The sequence below is a fragment of the Pangasianodon hypophthalmus genome, chromosome 1, assembly GCF_027358585.1.
Source record: "Pangasianodon hypophthalmus isolate fPanHyp1 chromosome 1, fPanHyp1.pri, whole genome shotgun sequence".
NCBI classification, from domain to species: Eukaryota; Metazoa; Chordata; class Actinopteri; order Siluriformes; family Pangasiidae; genus Pangasianodon; species Pangasianodon hypophthalmus.
In genome coordinates, this window is record NC_069710.1 from 18,375,132 (window position 1) to 18,392,598 (window position 17,467).

Below are 17,467 nucleotides of genomic sequence, written 5' to 3' on the forward strand. Positions count from 1 at the left end.
AGCCATAAACTGTTTCTACTGACTTTAATTAGGTTCTTTTATTATCTCTTCCTTTAGGTTTTTCACAAGACTGTTAATAAGCCAAAAAAACAATTTTTGGCAAAATATTTGTCCTATACTATACAGATAGGTGAGCTGCAGAGACAAACTTGTTATCTCTTGTAGGAAATAATGGGTTTACTACAGATATCTCTGTCCTTGGTTTGGCTAGTGATAAGGCACAGTTATGTTTATATTGAGACATCGTGGCAGTGGTATTCTGCTATAAAATTCAAGCAATTGTATGGATTGTAAGGTAAAAACTTGTCTTTGGTCTTCACTGTTTAGATAAAAGCTTCTGAGGGATTAGGAGTCATCTCTGCCCACTTCCTTGGCGTCAGGTCTTTGAGACAGCAAGAACGACTCCCACACTGCCAGACACTGCAATAGAACACACATTCATAATGACATTAGCATCAAGCCTGTGCACCTATGCCACTTTTTGTCTGGGTAGGACTCCAGCTGCAGAGTAATGAGAAGCTATTTGAAGGCTGTCATGAGGGCTGACACACGGCAACTTCCAATTTAGCCCCCGATTTCATTCCCAGGCTGTGGCCGGCTGCAGCCCTCTGCGTCATTTATGTGTCACTTTCCAAGCTCAAGATTAATGTCCTTCCAACATCGCTAACCCTCTCCTCCCCCAGAGCCCACAAACCTTCCTGCCACTTCAGAATAGCCGTGAACCCTGCCCACTGCGACTACCTGCCTGTCAAAACACTTAATCAGGATTGCACCTTACCAAAGGAGGCAGATGAGTTCTGACCTTTTTAAAGCACTTCAGATGAGAGATTGAAAGCAGCGGCCAAACAAGCTGCAAAATTAGGGGAGTTATATTTGCTATTTTAACGCATATAAAATTCAGGTAAATACAACACCCATCCTTTTATGCCTGCCTCTAGAATAAAGGTCCCGTAAATTCGAACAAATAGTGAAAACCAAAGTGCTAGGGTTGATTAATATGACAAATAAGTAACATGGGGTGACTGGCACAGAGAGTGTGTTTAAAGGTAGAATAACAACAAAGTTTTCCTTGCTCTTAGGTCATGAGTTCAAATCCTGGCACTGCCAAGCTGCCACTGCTGGGCCCTTGAGCAAGGCCCTTAACCCTCAACTGCTCAGTTGTATAAATGAGATAAATAGAAGTCGCTCTGGATAAGGGCGTCTGCCAAATGCCATAAATGTAAATATCTGAACTTAAAAGTTCACCTGACCTGCCAGAAAAAAACAGGATCAAAGATAGCATGCTGGCTGACCTCTCCAATTCACTCAACATCATTCCACATCAATCCTGACATAGTCAGTGAGCAGCTCAATATTTTTTAGACCTTGCTGAAATGTGATAGAAAAAGAGTACATGCAAGGCTGCCAGTCATTGCGTGATCTGAATGATTGCCTTTATCATCCAACTGAGAAAAGTGGGAAAATTAAAAATAAAAAAAAAAAAGTCATTTACTTAAAACATGAAAGAAAAAAAAAAATTCCCCATCAAAACCAAAATTTTCACTGTACACAAAAAAGACTGAGGAAACTCAAGGTCAGAGTGTGATCTTCACCATCTTAAGGGCAAAAATATACGAGGGAGCTGAGAAGTGGCTGCTTTACACACTTCTGAGACTGACTCTGGGCAATGGGTCACTGACACCCTCAGGCTGGAGATGATCAAACTGACAGCTGATGGAGATGATGAGCTGCCAAGTGGAGCTGAGCGTTGTTATGCTTTGCTGTGTGACATGGGCACACATCAAAAAGAAAACTTTACTAAGATCTCATGAGAAAATAAAAAAAAAAAAAGACGCTGGACTTAAAAAAAATCAGATGGAAGCGAGAGTGATGTCTAGGAGCACTGATGTAAAATTAAATGGAAGAAAATCACATGGAATGTCTTGATCAAATCATCTTTCAAATTCAGGAAATTAACATTTTTGTGCAGAGGGTCTGCACTAGTGTGCTAACCCCAAAACAACAACAACAAAAACACTTGTGATTAGCACTCAGGGGCTCGGACGTAATGGCATGTTTTTTATGCAAGCATCTGCAGAGGTGAAATTGGTCTCAACTCATTTACAATGACTGAAAACGTTGATACGCTCTGATATAGTATCTGTAGATGCACAGCTGCCAGTATGGGGCAGGTGAAGCTGAGTTTAGAGACTCATTAAGAGGCCCAAGGCCTCTGACCTGCTTCATCCCCAGCTGTTAAGAGAAAGTGCAGGCAAACAGATTTAATCAGGGAACAATACAGGCAGTGTAGAGAGAATAAATCAGCCAGTCCTGCACACAAACACGAATGCATATGCAGTTTCATGCCCACACACAATTCATGAAAAGCTAAAGTTCAGAGTGCATAAAGAGAGGAGATGGAATTACCTCTGCACAGCATGGCCAAACTGCACTGCTACTGAAAAAAGAGGCACTGAGTGTTGATTTCAAAGAGGAAACATTTAGTATAAAGCCCTCATACAATGAATAACTGAAGGCCTAAGAGTAACCCCTGCTGTGCCCCATGTCCCACAAGAGATTTTTCTGATGCAGTGTTTAAAAACCTCAAAAATACCCTGCACTGTCTAAATTAAGTCTAACACTTAATGACAGGATCTTTGTCTTCCCCATCTCTGAGCAAAATCCTTGTTGCTATGGCGTCTCCATGGCAATCCTATGAACTTGCCATCTTATGGTGTGCGGCTGCTGTGCCCACAGTGTTGCAGAGGCTACAATGCAAATTGCTCTAAAAATTACAATATCACCCATCATAGTTAGACAGGATTAAACCTATCTTCAATGCACATATACAACTTATAGTTTTATTATAAATTATAAGAACATGTGTCCCTGAGATCAAGATACCTAATCAATTTTACAGTGTGATGTGAAGAATTAGTCTAGAGTATTCTTTTTCATACTGTTAGACATAAATGTAAAATCTGACTGACAAATCCACACCCTACATATGCCTCTGATTTTTTTCATAGATCCAAAATATGACATTACAAAATTAGTATTTTAAAATGAAATCTAATTTAACATGGACATACTAATAATTCATATTGAAATGGCAAACACTTTTCTATTTTTTTCACCATCCTGGTTTCCAATCAGTTGCTACAGAATTCACACTTCTTCTCTTTTGTTACTTCCTCCTGATTCTTTTCATCCTCTCACCTGCAAATTTATACACACACACACACATACATACACACACACACCCCTCACTTTCATCTCATGTTTCCTAATCTCTAACACTTGCTTCACTTTTTGTACATATGCTATTATCTGGTAATATTCTTCCCTACATGCTATTTCCCAGGCAGGGTAATATTCTTTTCCACAAGGGCACGTTGTGGACACAGTTAGTACCCACACCCTCATGTGCCACTCTCTGAATAGAGTTTCATCCTCTTGCCTCAGCTTATTGAGGCCATTCTTGTGCACATTAATGTTTCAAAGAGTTCAGGAATGCCACATGCTTCCAACTAGCCCCACTCATCCCCTGCATACCAACTTTGAAGTCAAGTCCCAGCTTTATTCTGATGTTATTAGCACAAACCGATATGGCCTTTCATTGCGTCACCACACCTCACACTCCTCTTAACTGTCCCAACTTATTAAGGAGGAGCTGCTGCACATTGATCCTCTCAATCCTACTCCCTCTTTGTTATTGTGGCCCATATATCTGATATTAAACAAAAAATGGCCTTGGGGTGACGTAGTCAACAGTGATACGAGAAGTAAAATAAAGAACAGTAACAATATGAACAGGCTTAATTGATTCATCTCCCCAGTGGGGTGACTCTCTATAATGGATAGCTGTTTTACTTAAAAGATCTTGCACTATTTGTACACTTCCTTGCTGTGCACAGTGTTGCGGTGTATAGCACATTGATGTCTACCAATAAAAAGATTTTTAAAAAAATCAAACATGTGAATGTGTGATCATGAGGGAGATTATCTGATGAGTTGTCTTGTGTAGTTGATATGTGTCGAGCGTACTTGCACTGATACAGAGGCACAGCATCTGCAAGCATTTGTTCCTGCACAAGGTCACCTTGTTAACAAGGTTCTAATTAGTAAATCCCGGTACTGTTGTGCATGGTTGGAATATGCACACAGAGAACATGCGATATTCACACTTCCTATAATTACCCACCTCCTTATATAAATGTATGAAAGAACAGGGTGACCTGAAAGGGCTACACAGACACAGAGAGTGATGTTAGATCACAGACTTGTTTACAAAGTCCCCAAATTCCCCACCAGAATGGATTGTGCCGTCAGTGCTTGGGTCACAATTCCTGATTCAACTCTAAGACGTCAAGTGTCAAGCTGTTGGGAACAAATAAAAAGGCAGGGTACGCACCTAATGACATCCGTCACAGCTGGAAATATTAGTCTTTATGGCCTTGGAGGCTCATTACTTATAGTAAGCTAGCTGAAGGTATAAAAATGAAATACTACTACCCTCTACTGGCAAATGCCCAAAGCAGGGATGCAAATGACTCCAGGCTTACAGCCACATATATCTGTAAAATACTCTCAGTAATAAATCCAAATCTTTAGTCTGGCTACAAAAAAACAAGTATAATTTGCAAAGCTTTATAAATACTGTACACAGGAATACTTCACAAATGACTTTACAACAGAGGGTGCTAATCTGCCTCACTGTTCCCCAGAAAGGAACTGTAAATCTGTGATTGATTAACCGCTTTCCTAGCCTCCTTCATGACCATCTTGGATACAACCTCTTTCAGAGAGCACCTTTGGGATGGGTCATTGCTCACCTTTTCATAGTATTCCACATTCTTCTCTGCTGTTTGGGTAAAGGCTGCCCTCAGGTCAGATCTCATGCTCTTCTGCCAGCGCCTCCAGTCCCCTTTCAGTGTGTTATTGGCACATTCCAGTCTGTCTTCCAGCTTTTCAATGTCTTCCTTCATCTGCACATGCACAATAACACCATCAGATAGCAGCACACACCCAGCACACACCCACAATGACTAGTAACTTGTCTCATAAAACTTCAGATGACGTGTTTATTCACAGTTGTGGCACTGAAAATGAAGACATTTTCTGGCTTTCATTACTGTGTCTGCACTTGTTACATTTTGATCAATACTAATCTGGAATGATACAAATGGCCAACTCTGTTGAAAATGTACATACAATGTCTCACTGTAATTATGATCATTTGTTCCATGGCACATTCCAAGTTCGGTATTTATGTAAGGGAGGTTCTGTGACTCTTCCAATGACAGATCCAGGCTTCACTTTTTTCAAGTTTTAACTCTTTACATGCCACAATGCACTACAAGCCACTGTACCAATGGACTACATTTCTACCTGTGGTTAAAGTGTTCTTAGTACAATCGACAACCCACTCGTTTTGTAGACAATAGTAAAATGGTCCTCTTGTTGGTGCATTGCATTGATCAGACCACTTCATCAGGGTAGTTCCTAACAGGTTGCCTTCTAAGCTAATGCTCTCTTGGGTCCAATTGGCTTCCAATACCACATAAGAAGTATTACTGTCCACACACTGGAGCACAAAGAGAAAGATTGGTAAACACAGTAATCGACGGCTGGGCTACTCAAGGCCCTTGGGGATGACTGTGTGTCAAATTAGCAAGCTGTGATGCAGTGAAAAGCTTTAGAAAATCAGACACTTATTGACAGCTGAGCTGATGAAGGTCGAACGCTGTGTGTTTGCTGCCGATTCTGCTCAGGTCCCTTCTGGATGGTGTGTTTGTACACGCTCTGATTAGGTGAGGCTATGGAACAGGAGATGCTTTGGGTGAATGGGGTGTTACATAGAGGGAGTGAGGAAGAGTTGGCATAATCAGTAACTGTCTGGCGCTGCGTCTCCCCTGTGACGAGCAGGACAAATAATTAGTTACGCTGATCTGCCCTCACTCTCATTACAAGATACGCAGGCACCTTACTAATAATGAATGCACTAGTTTATACACACACACACACACTTAGTCCAGAGGACACAAAGCTACATTTAATCATGAAGTAGAATTTGATATTACAAGACAATCTATTCTTAAGTGAAACTTTATATGATTTTATGTATAGTCACTGCTGCCTTTTGGTCCCAGGGAACCGAGTGGGTGAATGGAAGGAAGGTTTTCCATACATTTTCATTTACCCATTTACCTTTACTGCCATCTACAGGAAAGAAAATTCTATCACACTGAGGCCAAAAATTCTCTGGTGACAAGGGCAAAGAAAATGAAAAATGAAATGCAATGGCATTAATGAATAAATGATTATATATATATATATATAAACATACAGTACACAGTGCAAAAGCCTTAGGCACACTATTTTTTGTAGTACAAACTTTGTCAAGTCAGTACAAAAACATTTTAGATTTCCAAACATTAGTTTTCTAGCACAAAATTAAATGTTACAGAAAAATGTTTGTATGTCAGTAAAGAAAACAGCATATTATGTAAGAGACACTTTTCAGACAAAAAACATAATGAAAGCTGCTGGGTTTTGCTGCAAAAACAACTAGCAAGTGTGAAAGTCAAAGTCTCCAGAAGAACTGTGGCTGTTTCTGCAATATGCTCAATAAAACCTACCAGCTCATTTCCTTATAAAACTGCACAAATTGTACCTGAGACTACAATTTTTTTTTAAAAAAAAGGGTTGTCACACCAAATATTGACTTTGTTTTATTTATTACTGTTTACTGCTCTTTATAGATTTTTTAAATGCAGAAATATTTAATTTAATTATTTTTGAAGGCATCTTTGCTCTACAGCATTTTTTGTATGTGCCTAAGTACTGTGTGTATGTATGTGCATATATGTACATTTTTAAATGTTAAATTTTACTTGTATAGCACCTTTCTGAAACCCAAGGTCGCTTTACATCAGGATGATAAATAATGATAAACAATTCTTAAATTTTTGTAACACGTACAAAAATTTGAAGAATCAGAAAAGTCAGAGGACAGTCAACAGGATGGAGAGTATTATGTGAAAGGGGCTAAAACTACTCATTTACAATCAGGGAGTTATAGCACTGAGTGAAAAGATGGGTTTTGAGTTATGTTTTGAATGAGGAAACAGAGGCGAATTCTTGGAGGCTCTCTGGAAGTTAATTCCATAACGGGTGCTGAAAGACATGCCACCCATGGAGGAAAGGTGGTGGAAGGGTTGAACTGGAAGTGGTGCTATTATAAAGCTGTGTGTCATCTGCATAACAGTGAAAGCTGAGGCCGTGACGCCAAATAAGATGAGTGAGAAGAAGCAAGAACAGAGCCTTGAGAGACACCTTGAGAAACAGGAGCAGAAGACGATTTGTAATTTCCAGCTGTAATAAAATGTTGCCGATTTGTGGAATATGACGTAAACCAGGAAAGAGCTGTACCAGTAATACCAAAAGCTGATAGGTGTGCAAGAAGTGTGTTTTGAGACACTGAGAGACCCAGAATCTGCAGCCCGAAGGAGATCATTCACGACTCTGATGAGTGTGGTTTCGGTGCTGTGGAATGGCCTGAACCCTGAATGGAAGGGCTCATACAGATAGTTTGAGGCAAAATGTGTCTGAACCTGAGATGCAACCATCATTTCCAAGAGTTTAGCCACAAAAGGGATATTGGATATTGGCCTGTAGTTGATTGGCTCTGCTGGAACTAGACACTGCTTTTTCAAAATGAGGGTAACAGCTGCCATTTTTAGATCTGCTGGCACAATTCACAGAGCTAAACTACAATTTATTAGGTGAGAAATAGGGGCAGGAATAGCTGACAAAGTTTTTGAGAAGTGCTGTGGGTGCAGGATCTAGCTGACATGATGATGAATTAGCGTTCTTTAGTAACTCAATAATAGAGGATCGTGTAGTGGGAACAAAGCAAGAAAGATGGCAGAAAGTAAGTATACACACACACACACACATTACAGACTGAAAGGGAAGGGACTAATTGACATTTTGTCACATTTTGTACTCCAGAGAAGAAGAAAACCATAGCAGAAATCAGCGGTTCAGTTAGAAAACATATCCCAAGCCACAGCTAATGTTATAAATAACAGCATAGTTAAAGTTAACAAGAAGGTACATGAGAGACAGGGCTGAACAATGCCTAAGCTGAAACCATGCTCACTGATGAGTCGGTAACATTTCAGGTGGAAACTGGTTCTGCAGTACATAAATTGTAGCACCCTCATACACCAGAGTGTTATCACTTGAGTGTTATTCCAGTCTTTAAACGTTACCAGCTCAAAACAGTGATGCAGAAGCAGACATACAAGTTAGGAAAAGGATTCCCCACTCCTGTTAGAAAACCAGTACCTCTTTAATCTCTCCTTTAAGCTTCTGCTGTTTCTGCTGTCTGACCTCCTCTGGGTCTTTGCCCACCAGGCTGTCCCATGCTAACCTCAGCACCTTAGACTCCTTCATAGACACAACCAATACAGGGGGACACATCAGATGAAAAAAAGGGTGGTGTACTGTGAATGTTTTCATTGCAATCACAAAATGTTGGCTTAAATATGGGATTTAAGCCAGCATTTTAGTTACTTCCCTTTTTTACTTTCACAGCAGGCCTTAGTGACATTCAGCACAGATAACAATCTTTGCACAGAGTTGTATTCAAATTCTGTAGGGTTACATCATGATCACCACCATACAGTGCCCTCTAGAATTATTGGCACCCTTCTTGAAAATGCCCAGAAAATTAATATATAAAAATGTATATGCAAAAAGTGATAGTCAGTGATGACAACAAAACACTGATTTCTGGCAGAAATTGCTCCTGGCAAATGTTTAACTGTTGCAGACATAAAATTTTTAGTTATGGCCACAGCTGTGATTAATGTGTTTTTATATCCATTTCCCATTTTGTGCAGGTCTGTCTATTTTGTGTTGAATGTTTTTTTGGTTTTTCCTCATGGTAAAGGTTGTCAGAAGGATTTTGTATAACCTCATATTTATACACCAGGGAAAGAGAACGTGGTTAAAGGCAACTATAAATTTCCTGCGAACTGAGAGCAAAGAATGACAGTTTGTTTGTAATTATTTAAGAATGATAATTTATTTGTATTTATTTAAAATATTGATAAGTGTCAATAATTTTAGCACATATACAGGACTGTGCAAAGGTCAGAGACCACCGTTTTGTTTTCAATCAAATGGCAGTTGAGTAGTTATTGTTAATTATTTGGTTGCAATTTGGTGATTTTTTTTTTTTTTTTTTAAACTGTTGAAGACATCTGAGTGATTTATAAACAATAACAGTAATGAACAGTGTATGTAGTCAACAAAAAAAAAAAAATCACACAAAGGACTTTCACAGTAAAGTCAGTATGAAATGTGTAAATATATTATTTGTAATACTGACCTGCATAAATGTGTACTCCATGGCTGTTTGACTGTAAATGGAATTAATGTACTGTACAGTTTCCCATCAATATTGTTCACCACCAAATATTTAACAATAAGTACAGAATGGCCAGTTGACTGAAAACAAAAGTATGGTCTCTGACTTTTGCACAGTACTGTATTTCTGAGAGAGAAAAACTAGCACTTAAGGAAGTAGTTCTAATGAGAATAATTTTGTTAGAATATAAATAGTTTCTTATAGTGTTTGAGTGGAAAATTTGAATTATTGCAGGTAATGTTTATTTTACAATACATAAAATCATCTTTATGAAGGGTGCAAATAATTCTTCTGGAGGACACTATACCTTGCATTCATGTTGTGAGTGTTAATAGCTTTGAAAACTAATTGTTACAAAAATGTTAGTTTGTTTGTAGACAAGGTCCAAGGAGCACTACATTCTAAAATCATTAAAAAAAGAACCCTTTCATATCATGAGACCCATGCAGCGTAGTGAAAGCCAAGAGGAACAGTGCTCACTGGCTGTAATTAAATTCACTGGAGAAAGGTTATTGCTAAGCTGGGAAAGGGGGCGTCTTCAACCTTCAAACACTTCTGCAAAAGAACACAACCTTATATAGCCCCTTTCCCTTCTCCACAGAAAGATCTTTCTCACACCCGTGACATTTGATGGAATTGATGTAGAAAGTCAAAAGCCCGAGAGACTAAAGTATGACATGATTAGCTGAGGCTTTATTAAACCATATTTACTGTGTTCTAGCTGAAGCGCATTCAGGCTCAAAGGAACTTACATATTTATATAATCTCACCACATTTCTCTTTAGGCTTAAAATGGATCGCTTTCATATGAAAGCAGACACTGCTGCTGAGGCAAGGCTTTATTACTAATAATCTCTGGGAAATTGCAAGAGAGCACAGGGTGAATTAAATGGAAAAAAGAGTCAGATTGCACTCACTGCTTCCCTTTCCGTCCTCTTAGTGGCAAGAGCTTCGTTCTTAGCCTCAAACTCTGCTTGGATGTTGTCTCGTCTCCGCAGTACTGTCTGTGTATAACAAATATCATGATCAATACCCCTTAATTAAATGTCTTAGATGAAATACACAATAAGCCTTGGTAAAACATAATGCACAATATATTGATCAGACAACTAAATCAAGCCGTACGACTCAAGTTACAGCACAAATAAGATGAAATACCAGCATTGATAAACAAACTATGTGCGGCGTAAAAACTAGAAACAGTATACTGTTTTAAGTGGTAGTCTCAGAGGATACACTATAAAGCCTAATGACTGAACCATTCTTTCTTTCCTAAAGCGGTACGCTTTCTATTCAAGTCCAAACAGTCAGCAAAAGAAAATTAAGGAAGCAGTTATGTGCTTCCATCAACTACTGCTACGCTACAGATTTGCTGGCATACAAACTATCAGAGTGTCAAGATGTTTTGGCAGTGTGACACTGGGTAATTCTTTCCACATGTGATATTTTGTCCTTTTGTCATGTGTATGTTTGCAAAGCAGCTGTATGTCTAATAAAAATGTACTTGCACAATAGTATTGATCTATACACTACTGCAGCTTTTTTAAGGTCTGAATATTTGCACGTACAATGCTGAATACTGAAAAAAAAACATGCGTAGCTCTTCTTTGAAGAGACATGTTATGCACTGAACGTTGATACTGTGTTGAATTTATATAGTTTACTCTAATTGATAGATGAATACAGTTCCACTGTAGCCACTATTATTTACTCAGCTGGCTAATTAACTTATTAGCTGGATGTCTAGCAAGATATCTAAGCCACTGTGGCAACAGGTACGTGATCGAACGCTGCTTGTGTATGAAAGGTGGAATCATGGAGAAGGAGTGGGTAATTTCATGAATCAGTGTACACCTGTGTGTGATTAACGATGCTCTTTTTATACACCGTGTGTTTTGCTGTGAAAAAAATGCCGAGCAGAGCAACCTGATCTGACAGTGTCTTGTCAAGGTTGTGTGTGTGCAGTGGAAGTTTTGCTTTAGTTTTACAAGTAGTGTTCTTTAGTGTACAAGCGTGCACGGAAAGTAAAAACCCTAAATAAACAGACCCGTGCTCTCTGTCGTGCCTGCCTCCCTAGTACTGATTCTCCTCACGACAGCCAGGGTGCAACAGTCACACACAAGACCGTGCATGAGTTTGTTACTTAACTACTGATGAACTGGAATATAGTATGTGAATTTCTCACTTTACCAGGTAGAACAGAAAAGGCTGCTGTTTCCATTCTTACTCACGTCCAACAACACCTCTGTAGCATTTAGGTTTGTGCACAAGAAAAACACAATTCATATCACAACAGAGTACCTTGAGGTTGTCTGCACAGAGCACATACTCATGCAGTGCTGGGAGGAGGCTGATACTGAGGTGCTCTATCTGCTCCTCAGTCTCCTTGTAGCACCTGTCCAAGCAACTCGCCATGAGCTTCAAAGGCTCCACCAGCTCCTCCTCTGAGCCAGACCACAGGGTGTAGATGGGCCCATACTCCTTCATTTCATCCAGGTACTCTGGAACAACAACAGCTCATTTTATATGACACAAACCAACAATGCACCACAAGTGAGTGGCCTGTGATTGGTAAAAAATACAGTCTTACAGCAGTACCTCTTTTTTCTTTGATAATTCGCTGGGTGATTTTGTCCAGCGAGGTCAGCTTCAGACTGAAGTTGTCCACATAGTCCTGAATGACATTGAAATCCTCTGGCCGATTTTTGACCCCTCGGACTGTGGCAGCTACGGCTCTCACTGTCTCGCCCATTTTGCTTAAGAAACCTGGACCTTGCTTCTTATGAGATGCTAGTTCCTGTAGATGCAGAGTTATCAATTAACATTGATAAAACAAATGTTGCGGCTTTAATAACTAAGACTGCACCAAAGTTCAACTCTGAAGCCCAGAAATATTTTATGACCAGACCGAAACAAATGGTTTTGCAGACCAAAGTCTCAACAATCATCTTAGCCTTTGTACTACTGTACTCCCACAGAAGTCTACTCCAAAATGACACAAAAACAGCTCCATCATACATTCTTTGCAAGTTTTGGAAACCTAATCTCAACAGAACCCTCAGTGTATTTCCCACTGTAAAGCCACATCCTACTGGAGGAATAGAGAGTGCATAGGAGAATACAAATATTTAGGTTATTGATATTCAGATTAGGATAAACAAGATTTTTTTTCCATCCTTTTGTTTTTTTGTTTCATATGATACTAAATAATTTTTACTAAGCATTTCTAAAAACTAAAACTAAATATAAATTTCTTTTACAGAGCAAGATTTATAGTAAATTCTATATAGCAAACAATTTGAAATATATACATGTAACAGCTTGTCTGTTTTTGTTTTTTTTTTACATTTTTGGTTCCATGTCTGAAAGACATTTGTTTTTCATTGCAAATCGATTCAAGATAAATGTCAATTCTGCAGCATTTGAAGCCTCCACTACATAAAACAAAGCACCACTATCTTCCCTTATTCACTGCAAGTGAGCTATGAGTCTACAGAAGGAAAGGGGAGAAACAATGTTGGAAAGCTAAGCTGTGATTGAATTTTAAAACAACCCAAGAACCTGCTTGCAGTGAAAAGAAACAAACTTGTCCAGTCCAGCTAAACAAATATTTAATATGATGTACTGAATAATAAATTCCCAATTACTAAACAATGACTAAATGAATGTGTCAGGTGAGTGAGTCATGGCTGCACTCACAGGCTCACTCTTAACTTATTAATGAAGCATTGTGCTTAGACCGTGTTTATCAAAACCCATTTTTACCCACAAGTGGCTAATGAATGTCTATCGGCAGAAGACCAGAAACATTGCCATGACTAATTATTTAACTAGCCGTTAATACTGCTAGGATTTAGTGTCACTGGTTTCCTTTAAAATTTGGGATGACACACTGTGCTCATGGTATCTCCATATAGTTAATGTTGGGGTGGATATTTATTCTCAGGATATAGAAGTACATATGTGCCAATAAAGATTTTAAAATGCATATGATCTTTCATTCACAAACATCCACTAGGAAAATATTGCTACCAGTGTGATGATTTTAATATAACACAGAGTGCAGCTTGTGTATACGTATTTGTTAATCAAATAAGACTTTCACTTCGATGCTCTGTGGCACTTCTAAGCGCCCCCAAAAAATAATCATGATTCCTATTTAAATTACAAATCATGTAGCCATAGTGTATAACTGTAACTCTTGTGTGTATGTGTGTCTTACCCAGGCTTGTGCTGTTAGAAAGATCTTGAAATCCTCACTGCTCGAGAGAATGGGATGGTCAGCTATTCTGTTGAGAAACCTGTGTAGTGCTTTTTTCCTTGTCTCAATGAAGTCATTAGTGAACCTTTCCACCATTCCCTTCATAACAAATTTCTCTGGTAGGGGCTATAAGCAGAACAAACAGTCAATGTTTAGTATGACTGTGTAAAACTCAATTTAATAAACACTGTAAAAACACCATTTCATAAATTTGAAGCATAATTTCACTCATTTAACTACTTAAGTTCACCTACATGAACAATAAGAGTTGGATGAGCCTCCTCCAGTTTGCCTTTCAACCAAAAGAAGTCCTGGTAGCGCCTGCGGACTTCATACTCACTTGAGTCAAACTCACTACGTGTAGTCTGATGTCAGAGAGACAGAGAGAGAAAAAAAAAAGACAGTAAGGTGATACTTAGCAAGTAAATATTTATCATAAATCTGAGGTTCTTGCCATACCTTGGTCAAAACCCTGTATGTAATAAACGTCTCAATGGCTGTCACATGACTCTCAGGATTATCAACTGTGATGAATATGTCTTTAGTGCCACACTCATCCTCCTCATCCTCAAATCTGTACTGATTGACCATAGATCCAGGGGATGTCTGCATAGAGACACTGAAGGAGCTTCCATCCATGAAGGTTGCATCCTACAATGAAAAAAGAAAAGAAAGGGCAAAGAACAACAACTTGAATAATGACCAGTTACTTAACTCTAGCCTTGTTTCCCAAACCTCAGTAAAGAGCTCAACAGCAGTATGATCACTGATCTAAGATCTAAGCAACATGATCATAAGCATGATCCTAAGGCAGGGGTGTTAATCCGTCCTGGAGGGTCACAGTGTTTTGACACCCGATTCAGCCTATGAGGAGCTCAGTAATCAGCTGATGAGTTGAAGCAGATGTGTTAAATGCTAAACTCTAGGATCTGAGTCTGTGTCTACATCACAGCAATATTTACACTGGGTAATGCTTGCTCATGAAAGCACGGCCATTACGCTGGTTATAGCAGTTACGCCAGTCTGTTTTTAGCACTTCTGTGGATCCTAGTCAGATTAGCTGCCTGATATTTCTCTCTCTCTATTTTTTTCTTTCTTTCCAGAAAAGTGTGTGCACGACATCCTGATTTATTTAGTGACAGACAAATATTTCTGCTTTTCCCAGAAAGCCTGCGAGAGCTGATTAATGAGAGGACTGCGCCTCTATGGAGCGATCCTGTGCCAACAAACTGCACTGTAGTCAGCACAAATTTCACATGGTGCTACAAAACAACCCACATTACTAAAACCTTTCTGTCATTTTAAACCCTTACTGTACTCTTCAGCCTTTCAGCAGACACTGAGCAGACAAACTGCTGTAGGAAAACAAGCTACTTTTGTAGTATCCATGATATCGCCTGATATTTGACCTTTGAAACTTAACATGAGAAAAACTTTTCCCCCTGATTTTTTCCCCCCAAATTATTCTGTATATATTGCCTTTATATTGTCCTTAATTTATGTACATTGCTTTTTTGTTTTGTTTATTTGAATCTATTAGTATTATTTTATTTTATTTTTGTTGTCTTTTTATTTTATTTCTCCTGTTTTCCTCTTCCTTTGTACCTGCTTTGGCAGTACAAAGCTACAATTATTTGTCATGCTAATAAAGCACATGAAAACTGCAAAACTGCTTTGAAATTTCAGACAACAAAAGTTTCAAGTTTTCATTTTTCTTTTATTTTTCTTACATTTACTGTAGGCTAACAGTAGTACAGCTACACAGGAGCACTAAGCTGGAAATTACTCCAGTTGTCTCTACTCTGAAGTTAACTTAGCGTGCTATTTAATTCAGTCTAAACACAGGATAAAAGGTGCTACAGATTTGCTAACGTGTCACTGACACTCGCCAAAACAACTGTAACAACTGTCACTGCACTCATTTTCACTCTAAGCTCTCAGAGACAAACTGTCTTCCTCTCGGCAGCATGTCTTTCTTCTGCTTTTCAGGAGGTTTACTTTTTTATTTACCTTACTGAAAACTTCCAAGTCCTCGTCCTCATCCAGCTCCAACATTTGGCCTGAGATATCTTCCGGTATCGTAGCACTTTCGACAGCAGTGCCGCTCATTATAGCTCAAATCACTGCTCACTTTCTTTCACTCAGTCTTAATTTCATGAGTTTTTAGTCTTCAAAAGAAAGAAAAGAAGAAAGAAAGAGTGAAACTTAGTCAGAAACAGAGTCGCTTTACTGCTGCGCGGAAACGGAAACCCCGTGTTCAGGAAAAGAGGAGTAGAGTTTGTTGTCCTACGCAGTATACTACCTTACTAAGTAGTATGTGAAAGTAGTACGCACTGTAAGTCTGCACCAAACTATTATGGAATACTATTAAGTAGGCTAGTGTGTGGTGTGACGTAAGCAGGTATCCACAAGTAAGTGTACGTTTGAACCCTGAAGGTTGGGAAGCACGTGACCATCAGGCTACATGATGAGAAGAGCATGTTATGTAGTGGAATGTACCTGTCAGTCTTCTTCACAGTTTATCTGATAATGAACTGTGACAACACTTTCTAAAGTACCCGTGATTTTTAAAAGCACTAAACATCTCTTGGGAGATCCCTTCAACGTGTAACTTGTTTTTAGTGACTTTTTTTTTTTAAATTGTAGAAAGATCCTCAGCTTAACAGTGGGTGAGGCTTTCATACTGGTGGTTTGTGTGGGAATGTTGCTGCCTTCATTAAACCTGTTTTATTCAGATCTGTCACCTTCTGCATTCTTTAATCTGGTTAGTTACTTGACTTGTTTTATCCTGACATGTAGTGATATCTTGCAGATAATCCACACCACCAAAAGATGTCACTGTAGCACAGTCAAAGGCCAAGCAGGGCCAATAATCAATATCTACCTACATAGCTACACTCCAAAAGATTAAAAAAAAAAAAAAAAAAAAACCCTTGTAGTCATGGTTATAGCTTTCCAAAGGGGTTCTACTTGAAACTTTTGGTAAAAGGGAAACCATCTCTTCTAAATTTGCATAAAACTTTTAAAGGTTTCCCCAGAGAAACAAAGCAAAGAATACTTTTGGGTGCTTTTCTCAATATAAATATCCATTTTTTTTTATTCAAATAGGATTTGCCATTTTATCTACATGTCAGTATATAGAAAAGTAAACTGATTGCTAGCAAAAAGTACATGTAGATGTAAAAAAGGGAAAGGAGGCTATTTCATTCATCATGAACTAAACTGGATTGAAGAGTGATGCCACTCCACTTTAATGTAAAGTGTTTTATAAAGACATCTTTATTATCAGTAGTCTGAGCTCTTCAAGCAAATTCGATCAGAATTGCCATGCTGATGTTATGGAATACACTAGAAACTGAAACAGTAAAATGCTCTGATACACTGTCACAACACTATATTATAAATGTGTTGTATTACAGACTTTGTATGAGTTGTTATTGCATTCTGTATGTCATGTAGAAAGCAATCATTTTAATGTAATGAATATAAAAAAACAAACAAACAAGGGGATTTAATGAGGAATTACTGTGTAGTAAACCTGCAGTGTCTATGGTGGTATACAATGTTTTTCTTGGCAGGTTGCCACTAGCACATGGATTAGGTAACCTTCTGCACACAGCTTTAGGATCATATCCTTCAAAAAAGGTCACGGTCCACAATCATATTATTTTGCCGACTTATATATATATAATTTTTCTGTGTGATTGATTTGAACTTGATGTTTGGACCTTTATGTTGGTCTTAGGTTGACCAGCTACATATTCCAGGTATGTTACTGCTCTCCA

General features: G+C 38.6%; 1 protein-coding gene across 4 annotated transcripts; it reads right to left on the reverse strand.

Moving 5' to 3' along the window:
* Positions 1-23: 23 nt before the first annotated feature.
* snx7 (sorting nexin 7) lies at positions 24-15,984 on the reverse strand. 4 transcript variants are annotated; one of them, XM_053232769.1, is made up of 11 exons: positions 15,693-15,984; positions 14,142-14,333; positions 13,937-14,047; positions 13,644-13,808; positions 12,020-12,218; positions 11,723-11,922; positions 10,339-10,425; positions 8,335-8,436; positions 4,815-4,967; positions 2,407-2,434; positions 24-420 (listed from the first exon to the last, which is right to left on the reverse strand). In XM_053232769.1, the coding sequence occupies exons 1-11, from the start codon at positions 15,789-15,791 to the stop codon at positions 377-379; spliced, it is 1,380 nt and encodes a 459-aa protein (XP_053088744.1). In that variant the 5' UTR covers positions 15,792-15,984; the 3' UTR covers positions 24-376. The 4 variants fall into 4 exon arrangements, with proteins under 4 accessions (XP_053088744.1, XP_053088745.1, XP_026782307.1 ...); XM_053232770.1 differs by having other exon boundaries at positions 2,407-2,437; positions 15,693-15,981; XM_026926506.3 differs by lacking the exon at positions 2,407-2,434 and having other exon boundaries at positions 15,693-15,974.
* Between the last annotated feature and the right edge of the window lie 1,483 nt (positions 15,985-17,467).

Coding starts and splice junctions, on each gene's coding strand:
- snx7 (XM_026926506.3), bottom strand. CDS start 15,791: ATGAGCGGCACTGCTGTCGAAAGTGCTACGATACCGGAAGATATCTCA. Junction 14,048..14,141: donor CATACAGGGTTTTGACCAAG/GTATGGCAAGAA, acceptor CTCTGACATCAG/ACTACACGTAGTGAGTTTGA. Junction 10,426..11,722: donor TCTGTGCAGACAACCTCAAG/GTACTCTGTTGT, acceptor TGTTATACACAG/ACAGTACTGCGGAGACGAGA.